Consider the following 13,717-nt stretch of genomic DNA (forward strand, 5'->3'; position numbering starts at 1 on the left):
ATAAGGAAATGTGAGCCACAATTGTGAGCCACATATGCAATTCAAAATTTTCTCATAGCTGCATTAAAAAGTAAAAGGAAACAGGTGATGTTAATTTTAATGACATAGTATGTGCCCCATATATCGAAAATATGATTTCAATGTAAGGTCAATATAAAAAATTACACATGATATTTTATATTCTTTTTGTCTCCTGAATCTTTAAAACGCAGTGTGTCTTTTATACACATAGCACGTCTCAGTTTGGATGAGCCACATTACAAGTGGTCAGGAGCCACATGTGGCTATCGGCTGATGTATCGGACAGTGTGGACAAACCTCTTGTCAGCCGGAAAACTTTAAATGTCATAAAAGAGTACACTAAATAACACCTCACATAATTGCCCCAAATGATACCAATGAATTAAGTCCAAGTCTTGCCCTAGCCTAAAGATAAAGTTAACAGTGACTTGTAACCTACCATATTCTGGATAGTAAATTACATAATACATGTTAAGCACTTAGGAGTATACTTAGCTTACAGTGGATGTTCCATAAATATTAACAACCATGATTTAAAAAATATGGCTCCCCCCCTATTTAACAAGCAATTATTTTTTTATTTCTAAGATTTCTTTTTTATTCCCCAAGAAAACCTTATTTTAAAAGGCAGGGTAATTTGTAACAACATGGATGAACCTGGAGGGTATTATGCTACGTATTAACCCAGAGAAAGACAAATACTGAACTAGGTAACAGTATGTGGAATCTTAAAAGGAAAAAAAAAAAAGGGGGCGCCTGGGTGGCTCAGTCAGTTAGGTGTCTGACTCTTGATCTCAGCTCAGTCTTGATCGTGAATTCAAGCCCCTACCTGTTGGCCTCCGCACTGGGTGTGGAACCTACTTAAAAAAAAAAAAAAAAAAAAAAAAGCCAGCCTTACAGAAACAGTAGACTGGTGGTTGCCAGCATCTGGGTGGGAGAAGTGGGGAGAGGTTAGTCAGAGGATACGAACTCCAGTTATAAGATGAGTAAGTTCTGATAATCTAATGTATAGCATGTTGACTACAGTTAACAATAATGTATTGTATACTTGAAATTGCTGAGAGTAGGTCTTTAGTATTTTCATCAGAAAAAAAGTATGTGAGTTGATGGATGTGTTAATTATGAAATGATTGCATAATCAAGTTAATGTATGCACATATCACATTGTATACTTGAAATATACTATAATTGTATTTGTCAATTTTACCTCAATAAAGCTGGAAAAGATCACATTTCACAATTTAAAAAAAATTAATAACAAGAAAAAAATAAAAAGGGCAGGCTATTCTATTTTTCTCTTTCTCTGTCTCTGTCTCTCTCTTTTTTTTTTTTTTTGATATATTATCCTCCTACCTCTTAGAGAGTAAAGGAAAAATTTAAGATTTTATTCCCCACTCCCATTAATTTTATTTTATTGGGGGTTATTTGCCCCGAATGGTCCCCTGGCCCATTTTTTTGAGTGGCTAATCCATTTCATATGTCTGGTTATTATCCATGGTCTACTAATATTTATAAATGAAGGACTTAATTATTCAGCATGGGTAACTGATGTGGTCACTGCCTGCAATTATGTGGGCTGATGTTTATTTTTTCCTGATTGGTACCCCCCCACCAAGTGTGTGTAGGGAGGTGATTGAGAGGCTGGTGGTTTGATTCTTTGGCTCCAGTTCTCTTTTAAATATGTTGCCTGAGAGCTGTCGACTTCTAGGCCTCTTGGCTGTGCTGTAGAAAGAGGTGGGTGCGTGTGGGTGTTTCTGTTTAGTGTGGGTGGCAAGTGTTCAATTATTTAAAAATGGTAGGGTTAAGAGCCTGATTAGAATATTCACTTTATATCTCTGGCATTTAACACGTTGTTATGTTTCTTTACAGGAATACACATGGCTTGCTAAAAGCCATTATGAAGTTATTACAAATGCAAGCTCTAAAGGAAGGACAAGGTGGGGAGAAGAATATTCGGAATTTATATACTATAAGGTATGCCTTTTTTTCTTTCTTCAAAATGTGTGCGACTTGTTAACTAAATTATGAACAGATATGCTAATCTGTTAAGGACTAGTTATTTAATTCGGCAGTGATTGTGGGTCTTGACCTCTCAGGAAGTTAGTATTTTGAAGATGCGTAAGATTGAGGCAGAGTTGAAAACATGCCGACGTCACCATTGTGGGTTTCAGGGTTGCTTCCTTGGAATTGGAATCTGTTACCCAAACTTCCTTCTGCTCTAGAAAATTGTAACCATCTTCCCAATACTGTGAAAACTGTAGAGTTGATTGAGTGAATGTACATAAAGCAGGAGGAGTTTGGGTTATGTAGGAGGGTAAACTTCCTCACTCTAAAAAGGAATAGGCCATTTAAAGGTTAATACCCGGGGCAAGGTTGGTAGTTAGGGGCATTGATTTGCCTTTTCTTTGTCCTGTATATAATGTAACATGGTAGAACTGTGTTAAAAAGAACATAGCAACACAGAAGATAGTAACAATTACAGTGAAATACATTGGATTTTATTGAGGAGTTTGGACAAGGGACGGCATCATGCTTACTTGTGAAGGTGACCCTAACCATTGCATTGAAGGTCCCAGAAAGCCATTTCTTAAAAAAAATTTTTAATGTTTATTTATTTTTGAGAGAGAGAGAGAGAGAAAGAGAGCAGGGGGAGGGGCAGAGAGAGACGGAGACACAGAATCTGAAGCAGGCTCTGAGCTGTCAGCACAGAAAGAAAATGTTCATGGGATGAGCTGTCAGCTCTGAGGTGTCAGCACAGAGCCCAACACGGGGCTGGAACCCACCAGCCATGAGATCTTGACCTGAGCCAAAGCTGGACGCTCAACCTCCTGAGCCACCGAGGCACCCCCCCAGAAAGCCATTTCTTAAGAGAGCGTCTCTTAGTGAATAGAGGGCCCCAGGAACTCTGTTCAGTTATGCGTCTGGAATATGCCTGTTTCAGAAGAATGAGAACGTGGGACCATAAACAAGGGCAGTGGTTCTGGGGGGGGCGAATGGCTTACATGGTGATCCAACAGGGAAAATAAGTCAGGTGCTAATGAACCGTCATTGGCTTGAGCATATAGCACCTGTAGTTTTGAGCATTTGACATCACAGCTATCAGAAGCTACGAGAGTCTCCAAAATACCAACTGGTACCTGTTACATATACTTCTGGTACTTTGCTTTTGATAATAAGCAAACAGTGTCTCCTGTATTACAATGATCTTTTCTGAAATTTTAGTGCTACTTATGATCTTTTTGATTTTTGTGAGTACGTTATTGAGAGTTTCTTAAGCCAGTTTTCTAACAAGGTCAGATTTTCATTTTATGTATTTTCTTCTTGACATGTTTTTTGAATATCTTCAAACATACAGAAAATTTGGAAGAATGTAGTACAATGAATTAGTGAATTCATTGCTAACTTATGAGTTAATTCATAAATTAATTTATTTTTAAATTGAGGAAGCAAAAGGAAAATTGTTTTTTTGAAAATACTCTGGAAACTTGGGGTGTGTAAACTTTTTCAAATTGATAAATATGATTTTTTTCTTTTCTTTTTTTTTTTTAAACATAGTGGTGCTCTGTGAGATAACAATGTTTTCATTTCTGGTTTCTCTTTCATCCATTACATTAACCAGAATTGAACCTAAGACGAAGATGAGCAGATTTTAAATATTTCTAGATGAGTCATATAAACATCTGTGTGTGTGTGTGTGTGTGTGTGTGTGTGTGTGTGTGTGTTTAAAGAAGTTCAAATTCTTGGGCCACTCTTCTAGGATAGAAAATAATTCCATTTCATTGTTGTTCATTGGGAGCTATTTATTTTAAAATAGGAAAGTCATTCAAGTTTTAATTTTTATGTAATAGTTTTATTGAGATATAATTCACATACCACAGGATTGACCCATTTAAAGTATACAGTTCAACAGTTTTTAGTATATTCATAGAATTATGCAACCTTGCCATAATTACTTTTATGACGTTTTCATATCCTCCCACATTCCTCACCCATTAGTAGTCACTCCATATTTCCCTCCTCCCAGGGGGATATATCTTTTTTAATGTTTATTTATTTTGAGAGAGCAAGCAAGAGAGTGGGGGGGAGGGGCAGAGAGCAGGAGAGAGAGAGAGAATCCCAAGCAGGCTCTGGCTATCAGCCCAAAGCCCAATTTGGGGCTTCATCCCGTGAAATTCATCCCGAATTGAGTATTCATCTCGGATACTCAACTGACCGAGGCACCCAGATACCCTCCCAGTGTCGTATTTTTAATTCAGTGGTTTTCAGCACTGACTGCTTATTATAACCACCTGAGTGTGCTTAAAAACAAACAAACCTAGGACTAATCAAATGCCCCGGATCAGCTGAATCAATCTCTGCTGTAAGGCCTAGGCATTTGGATTTTTTTAAAAAGATCCCACATGATTCTGATTCACAGTGAGTATAAGACGGTATGTCAGCTTGCTCTGATGTGCATTTTCTTTTATGTTTGTAAAAACTTAAAATTTTATTTAAATCCCAGTTAGTTAACGTAGAGTGTAATACTGATTTTAGGAGTAGAATTTAGTGATTCATCACTTACAGGTAACACCCAGTGCTCATGCCCTCCTCTAATGTGCTTGCTAAGTGCCCGGGACCTTGTTGATTAAAGGGTTCTTTTTCTTTTTTTTGTAATTTTTAAAAATATGTATTTATTTTTGAGAGAGAGAGAGAGACAGAACTTGAAGCAGGCTCCAGGCTCTGAGCTGTCAGCACAGCTGAGCTCAACATGGGGCTTGAATTCATGAACTGAGAGATCATGACCTGAGCCGAAGTCAGACGCCCAATCGCCTGAGCCACTCCGGTGCCGCAGGATTTTTTTTCTTTAGGTCTAGGATGGGCTCAGGATTGTCGTGTAACAAGCTCCCAGGTGATGCCGATGCTGCTTTCCACCGCTATACTATATAAGCAGCGCTTGATCGGAAGCGGTGTTAGTGGTACCTGGGAGCTTGTTAGGAGGCTGAGATCTCTTACTCTGTTTCAGCCTACCTGGATTAGCACCCTCGTTCCAGGTAGATTTTCCAGGTAATCTGTAGGCACCCTAAAGTTTAAGAAGCTCTGGTTCAGAGGATGGTAAAAGCAAATTTTCTATCATCCAAAGAGTTATTCTCCTTTTCGTCCTGATTGTCCTTGCTGTGTGTGATTGCCAGACCTTCAGTCATCTGTAATGTTTCACCTGTTGTCCCGCTTTATAATTTATCATCCCCTCTAGTTGGTTCTTCTAACTTACGGTCTTGTTTTCAAAAGACAGTCGGTGGAAGGTGAGGATGGGGAGCCTCGTGTGAGGAGCTCAGATCGTACTGGATACATAAGTTGTGTCTTTAGAGGGGCGGCACATTAAGAGGTCCAGAATCAATCACCTGAGTTGGCATAATCCAGTAATGTTTATGGAGAGCCCTTATGTGAATGGCTGTTTGGCACTATAAATCAGTAGAGTGTAATCGAGTGTATAAGAGCCTTAAGTTCCTCCAGGGGGGATTGTGGATGGCAGGAACAGAGGAGAGGTGAGTCTGAAGAGCAGATTCCCCTCAAGAGAGCTATGATTTTACCTGAGTCAAGCATAAAATTGTCATGCTGGTTTAGAGCCTTCTTTGCCACACGGTGGTTAGCAATATCATTCCGCTTTGGAGAGGCGGCTGATGAGCTGTGTACGAAAGCATAGAAGGGCTACCCGGAGCCCAGAACTCCACTGAGAGAGGCGTTCCCTGGTTATGCTGGAAGATTAATTTAAAATGGAAGTTGTATGACAAATAATTGTAAGCTTTCTGGGAATGAAACTAATCTGCGTTTTGATGGTATTAAGGACTCTTCTAGCCTACAGCTTTGGAGTTTACGCGTTTCTCACTTCTCCTTGTCCTAACAGCAGATTAATTGGAATTCTAGCAAAACAGAGTCTGCGGTTATTTTAAATGGGTCGGTGCTGAATTGCACAAGTTGTGCCCGTATGGAAGTGAAGAGAGCGGGGCGGGAGCCCCCGCAGCATGAGCCAGCGGCTTCCCCTGGTTCCTATGAATTTCTCGAAGGCGCTCTAGAGAGGGTATTCTCTTTTGTTGAACCTGGAGCTCAGCGGTTCTCAAACTTTCTGTGCCTAAGAAGCGCCCGGGGAGCTTGTTAACAGGACCGCTTCTCAAGCCCTTGCTGGAGATGAGTATTCAGTAGGTTCTGCAGGAGACTTGGGAATCGGCGTGTTTACCCAGCTGCTCAGTGATCTGGATATAGGTCACCTGTGGGTCAAAATTGAGAACTATTGCTTGAGCCCCTGGGAGCTTAAAGGTACCACATATGAGCTGCAAGGAGCCCGTTGGGGGCACACCAGAGGGGATATTGAGTGGCTTAGTCCTGTCTCCTTGTCTCTGTTCCCTGCTTGGGAGGCAAAAAGTCTGTTTCCTCCTAAGCACCAAGGCACCAAGTTCATCTTGCCATGTCCACCAAGGACAATAGACAGGTCGAGAGCAGAACCAGAGAGCGTTTCTAAAGGTAAAGCAGGCCAGTGAAAGCAAGTGAAGTACACATGCGAGAGGGGATGTAAGAGATTTAAACTCCACCGCTCTATTCAAAGAAATAATTCTGTGGCCCTAGCAAGTTAGTGTTCCTCATGGTCAGATGATGCTTGTTTGGAGCAGGAGGGGAAGAGAGCCCTCCGCACCCTCTTGTAAAGCAATACTTACTTGCAGTGTTTGTATTTTATGAGGAGCTCATCCTCAGAGGGTTTTTTTTGTTTGTTTGTTTTTTTACCATTTATTTATTTTTGAGAGGCAGAGAGAGACCGAGCACGAGCAGGGGAGGGACAGAGCGAGAGACACACACACAGAATCCGAAGCAGGCTCCAGCCCCTGAGCTGTCAGCACAGAGCCCAGTGCGGGACTGGAACTCACAAACTGCGAGATCATGACCCGAGCCGAAGTCGGACGCTTAACCAGCTGAGCCACCCAGGCGCAGCGTTTTTGATCTGTTTGTTTGGAACATGGCTGGAAACGTGCATTTTAAGATTTGGATAGACCGGCGATCTACTGACCATGCTTTGAGATCCATTAGACTAGAGGGTATGTGGCTAGTAAAGTTCGTATCGCTGAGCCGGACCCTTCTTTAGTCTTGTGCCTTCAACAAGATTAAATGGGGATGTTTAAATGTTTCAGTGAATGATTTTTAAGATGGGGGTAGCTGGAAGCACAACACAGCACATTTATGTCTCGCGGAGGCTACGTGTGAAACTCCGGGTCCACGAGCCTCCACTCTGGTTGCCCAGTAGAGCCTCTGAGGGGCTTCTAAATATACAGGTGCCTGGGCTTTTTTTGCTAGAATGACTGGAGCGTTAGCCTCAGGCACTGGCATGATTTTAGAGCTTCCTAGATGGTTTCCAACGTGCTGGTAGGGTGGAGAACTGCTGGCCAGTTGTTGACATGAGGCAGTAGGGGTTCATTGCTGCTAGACCTTCAGATGTTTCAATGTTAAGAATATTTTCTCTGAAATTCCTGACCACTGAATGCCAGAAAACAATTCAAATTTTTAAAAATACAGGGTAGGCAGACAAAACACATCTGTTCACAGGATGGAGTCCAAGTGCAAACAGGTTTGCAGCCTCTGTTTTAGGCACTTACCAGTTTTCAGAAACTTGAGAAGCTCTTCTTTCCTGGTGAACAAGTTTTTTTATTTTTTTAATAGTTAATTTTTTTTTTTTAACGTTTATTTTTGAGAAAGAGAGAGAGAGAGACAGAGCGCAAGCAGGGGAGGAGCAGAGAGAGAGACACACAGAATCCAAAGCAGGCTCCAGGCTCTGAGCTGTCAGCACAGAGCCGGAGGCGGGGCTCGAACTCATGGACTGTGAGATCATGACCTGAGCCAAAGTTGGACACCTACTTTAACCTACTGAGCCACCCAGGCGCCCCAGTTTTTTTATTTTTTATTTTTTTAAGTGTATTTATTTATTTTGAGAAAGAGGGAGTAGGGGAGGGGCAGAAAGAAAGAGAGAGAGAGAGAGAATCCCAGGCAGGTGCTGCTGTAAGCAAAGAGCCCATTTGGGGCTCGAACTCACAAATTGTGAGATTGTGACCTGAGCTGAAATCAAGAGTCGGATGCTTAACTGACTGAGCCACGCAGGTGCCCCTGTGAACAATTTTTTAATTACCTTTTTTTTTTTTTAAACTGCTAATGTGTCCTTTAGTTGAGGCTTATTTTTCTTTTCCCCCTTTTGTTCAGTCTGGATTTCCTTTTGGTTAGTTTGAACTCCATATTTCTGTAACATACCTCGATGTAAGTTATTTAAACGCTCTCCAATATTGACCATAGAGGAAGTGTGGCAGAGAACTGAGAGGTAGTGGGCATGTCAGTCGGAAGGAAGAAGAACTAAACTAAATCTTTATGGTTCCTAAATTATTGAGGCTCATTTTCTCGGTGGCTTTGTAATAAGCCATGTTTTTCCCTCTTGCAATTTTACCATGTGCTTCTGCATGTAGTTTTTCCTCTGCATATTCATATTATGGCAATCTTTTCAAGATCTCTCTTCCTTTAGCCGAAGTGAGGAAATAGCTGTGAATTCATGAGCAGTGACTGCTTCTTCCAGAATTCCGGCACCATTCTGATGTGCCAGACAGTGGCCGACATGCACAAATAGCAAATGTTAAGAATCTTATTTGTGGAAAGGTTCAGTCTGATCGACATCAAGCTGTACTTTCTGAAATCAGGGAATATTAAATGGTTTGGCAGATTGTGTGCTCTGAAATGGGTGATTAGGCCAATCGTCATGGATGGTTGTACCCTGAGTGGATTAGTTATGCACTCTAGATGTGTATTTGTTCATCTGTTTGGACGGTGTTCTGTCGTTTATTTAGATGGAGAGTTAATTTTAAGAAAGTGAAGACGTGTGTCCTAAGGGCTGAAGTACTTCTGAATTCATATTGATCTTTTTCACTTATCTCTTAAGGCAAACACATTTGTCCCTTAAGGCAGGCAAATAGAAAGCGCGAGAGAGTCCCAAGGGAAATTCCCACGCGCAATGCGCCAAGACCGGTTGGTGGTTGTGGACCTCAAAATGTAGCTCCAGTTTTAGTTTGGCTGACTAGCTCTTTCTTAGCATTGAACTCCTTCTGCGTTTTCTATCCGTTTTGAAGAACGCAGTGGAGTCCACCGTGGGAAGGACACAGGAAGGATGTTCCAGATCTGGGTGGAAGCATGTGCCTGCATGCTGCTGTGGAAAAGGGCTGGTGCCCTGGAGCTGCTAACGGGGAGGTGCAGGGCTGGAGCTTAGTGTTGGAGAGACGGGGAGGCCGAGACAGAGGCCCGGGACAGGGGGCGTGGCCAAGAACACAGGACCGTGGCATAGACTTTGGGTTTTAGTTAAAGCGTAGTGGGGGGTTATCGGAGGTCTTTCTTTTTACAGAAATTGAAATTATTTTAATTATTTTTAAAAATTTAAAATATTTTTAAATTATTTGAAATAATTTTAAAGTTCCAGAAGGGTTGCACGAATGGTACAAAGGACTCCCTTACACCATTTACCCTGTGAGTGTTTTTATACTTTGCCCCATTTGCTTTATCGTTCTATATGAGAGAGAAAGACCGAGGAAGAATGAGGTGGGGGGGGGGGTAGGCAGAGAGAGAGAGAGAAGAGGACAGAGGATCTGAAGCAGGCTCTGTGCTGACAGCAGAGAGCCCAGTGTGGGGTTTGAACCTAATGAGCCGTGAGATCATGACCTGAGCCAAAGTTGGATGCTGAGCCACCCAGGTGCCCCTGTCGATATAATTTTTTTTTTTAATTTTTTTTTAATGTTTATTTATTTTGGGGACAGAGAGAGACACAGCATGAATGGGGGAGGGGCAGAGAGAGAGGGAGACACAGAATCGGAAGCAGGCTCCAGGCTCTGAGCCATCAGCTCGATATAATTTTTAAAAACATTTGTGAGTAGATTGTATGTATTCAATACTGTGTATTTTCTAAGAACAAGGATATTTTTTTATATAGCCAGAGAACCGTTATCAACTTGAGAAAATTTAACATCGAGAGAGTAATTTATAGTCCATATTCTAGTTTTGTCCTCTCTCTTAATAACGTTCTTTTCTACCTTTTTCCTTTTTATTGTTAGTGTGTAGGATTTAGTTGAGGATCACATGGTCCCCTTAGTTGTCCTATCTTTTTAGTCTTTTAAAGTCTGGAACCATTTCTCTTCCTCTCTTTGTCTTTTATGACCTTGACATTTTGGATATCACACCTGGAAGCACTGATGTCCATCTTCTCCATCACTGGATAATTTTTTTTTTTTTTTTTTTGTAAGTAAACTTTACCGCCAGCCTGGGCTCGAAGTCATGACCGTAAGATCAAGAGTCACATGCTCTACTAACTAAGCCAGCGAGGCACCCCTCCGTGGTGATGTTAATTTTGGTTACCCAGTCAAGGTGATGTCTTGTTTCTGTTAATCATTTTCCTCTTGTAACTAATAAGCAATCTCTGGGGAGGACTCTTGGACTCAAGCAGCTATCCTGCTCCTCATTAAGCCCACAGCCTCCCAACTAATTTTCATCGTGATGATTTCAAAGTGGTGATTTCCCTAGCCTACCACTCCTTTCAGATTTGCTAGTGGCAATGGAGAGATGGAAATAGTAGGGATTCCTGGAAATGCACTTAATCTATAGATTCTGAAACCCTGTGTCTATAGATACCGATTTAGAAAGCTTGGATGTCAGCCAGTGTGGGTGCCTAGAATCGACATATTTAACAACATTTCCTGATGTGGAAATAGGTTTGTGAATCCCTGGCAAATAGCTAAAATAACCAAACAACATCATGGTATTTCAAGGTCACATTAGAAAAAGATATACCTTTCTTTCCTTCCATGTCTTCATCTTTAAAATGGACATCGTCAGCCAGGTGTATTGAGGTAATAAGTGAGATTCGGATTTGAACTTACTTTCTCTGTAATACTCAAGTTACTATGATTATATTGGCACTATATTTTACATGACACCTGTGAATTTTTCTAAAATCAGGGAGAGGTTAGGGGAGCCGGGGTGGCTCAGTTGGCTGAGCATCCAATTGTTTTTGGTTCAGATCATGATCCCAGAGTCATGGGATCGAGCCCCATGTCAGACTCTGTGTTGAGCACATAACCTGCTTAAGATGGTCTCTCTCTCCCCCTCCGTCCCTCTCCTTGGCTAGTGCTCTCTCTCTCTCTCTCTCTCTCTCCATGAAATGAAATGAAATAAAATAAAAAAAGGGGGCGCTTGGGTGGCTCAACTGGTTGTGTCCAACTCTTGATTTTGGCTCAGCTCATGATCTCACGGTTTGTGAGATTGAACCCCTTGAACCCCGTGTCGGGCTCTGTGCTGACGGTGGGGAGTCAGCTTGGGATTCTCTCTCTCCCTCTCTTTGTCCTTCCCCATGTGCACACGTGCATGTGTACTTGGCTTAAAATAAACGTTTGAAAAAGAAGTAGTTATTGTTATATGTAATGATGAATCACTAAATTCTACTCCTGAAACTAATATTGCACTGTGTGTTAACTAATTAGAATTAAAACTTGAGACACTAAAGGAAAAAATTAAAAAGAGTAGCTATTTTCATTTTTTTGTAAATTTTCTTGTTACATTTACATTTTATTAATGAGGTTGCTTAGAATCCTGTAATACTTTAAAAACTTGACCATCTAAATCCTTAGGTTTTTTTTTTTTTTTTTTTGGTCAAAGTGAGCATTTTGCTTTTGGGGAAGCTGATTATTTCAGTAATTCAACATATTATCTAAAGGGATCCCCTGAGATGTAGACGTTTGGTTTTATTTAGCATAAAATAAGCATGACACCATTATTAAATCGTCTGTACTACATAGTCAAGCTGCCGTAAGGGATTGGAACCATTAGAACACATTAATATATTTTAATTTTGCTCAAGTTACAGAAACTTCAGTACTTGGGGAGTTACCATTTTTGGGCACATCATATATAACCTTTCTTTGGGGGAAGGAGTAAGTAGTATTTTACTTTGTAGTTTTTTTTTTTTTTTTTGAAAGAGGGAATTTAACAAGCCTGAATTGCAACAATTACTTTAGATATACTGTAATTCACTGGTATTTACCAGGTTTTGGAGGTGAGGGGTTGATCAGGACCTTCTCTGAGAACCCCAGAAAAGTTTTGGTCCCTCCATAGAAAATGTACACACACACACTAGTCCTCAAAATTTTGTGTATCATTTCAAAGGGATTGTGAATTCTTGCTTTAATGGATACATGGACATTTTTATAGAAAAATTATGAAAAAGAATATGGGTAAGAAGGAATTATCAGTGTCAGATCTGACTCTGAGAAAGCCCAGCAGAGTTAATGATAAGAACTAAGCAAGGGCAGTAACCGGGAAAGCAGAGCCAATAACTTTCCGAGGGCCATCTGGCTCTTTGCAGTTTGATTCTTTCTGTTGAACTGCATGTTTTGCTTCTGTTTTCATTTCCTCTTTTCTCTCCTTTTTCCCACCCAGGGAAGTCTTTGTTCACAGTTTATGGTTCTAATCACCTGGGGTTTACACTTGGGATTTAGAATCAGACCTAAAGAATAAGCTATATGTATTGTACGGTCTTCCAGTTAGCAATTGCCACTAGAATATGCTTTTAAAGTCTTCTAAACGTGGATGTTTAATTTAAACATTGCTATAGTAATTGATGAATGTCTTTAAGGGCATAAAATGTAATATTTGTCTTATTAGCCTATTTATCTTGTCTCTAGTGTTTAAATTTAATGTAATTTTATTTTTATTTGTACATATTTTTTGCAATCATGGCATGTAACTTAATAATAGAAGTTTTGGAACCCTGAGTATTGGTTGCCCCACAGCCATTACCTTGTACTTAAAAATAGCTCTAAACTTCCGATGTTTGTAGACACCTTTGCGTTAATACCCTGCCTCTCAAAATAGGGATCCTGGGGGCACCTGGGTGGCTCAGTTGGTTGAGTGTCCGACTTTGGCTCAGTTGGTTGAGCATCCGACTTCAGCTCAGGTCACGATCTCATAGCTTGTGAGTTCGAGCCCTGCTTCAGGCTGTGTGCTGACATCTCAGAGCCTGGAGCCTGCTTCAGATTCTGTGTCTCCTCTCTGTCTGCCTCTCCCCTGCTGGCTTTGTCTCTATCTCTCTCTCAAAAATAATAAACATTAAAAAAAATTAAAAAAAAAAAAAGGGATCCTGCAAAAAAAAAAAGATTTCAAAGAAATCTTATACTCTCCCTGTTTGCATTATGGACCCAAAGTAAATAGTCAAATTCGTCGACATTAGTGACTATGTCAGAATTAAAACACTTTTTGATCTAAAAATCTTCTTCTGGGAGCTATGTGGAAAGGAAAAATACGTTTGTCTTAAAACACAAGACTATAGGATAATTCACAATTATGGTTTAATTTTTCTTTTTTTATAGTAGTATGCATTGTGGGATCTTAAATTTCTGTTATGCAATTCTTTATCTTAAAATCTGCAGAGTGGTTTTTTTTGTTTTTGTTTTTTTTTTTGTTTTGTTTTTTTTGGTAAATCCCTTTTTGGCTTCTACCCAGCACTTTCAAATCAAAATTCAGAGCAGGTAGAGAAATGCTTTTAAAATGCATATCTGATGTAGTAAGTGCTATGCTATGCTTCTGAAAGCGCCAGGGTCACAGCTGCATACATGAAAATGCATGGTGACTGCAGGCATTGTTTCCTCACACAGAAAAGGCA

At 40.5% G+C, this 13,717-nt stretch overlaps 1 protein-coding gene across 1 annotated transcript in view; it reads left to right on the forward strand.

Annotated features, from left to right (window-relative positions):
* FOCAD (focadhesin) overlaps window positions 1-13,717 on the forward strand; it is a 283,468-nt gene that overhangs the window by 22,007 nt on the left and 247,744 nt on the right. Inside the window, exon 4 of the mRNA XM_047064929.1 lies at window positions 1,891-1,995. Coding sequence (XP_046920885.1) covers window positions 1,891-1,995 — 105 coding nt within the window. The remainder of the gene's footprint in view (window positions 1-1,890; window positions 1,996-13,717) is intronic.

The sequence above is a fragment of the Lynx rufus genome, unplaced genomic scaffold, assembly GCF_022079265.1.
Source record: "Lynx rufus isolate CCGP_SWC_20201006 ecotype Redwood Valley unplaced genomic scaffold, mLynRuf1.p SCAF_10, whole genome shotgun sequence".
In the NCBI taxonomy this organism is placed as follows: Eukaryota; Metazoa; Chordata; class Mammalia; order Carnivora; family Felidae; genus Lynx; species Lynx rufus.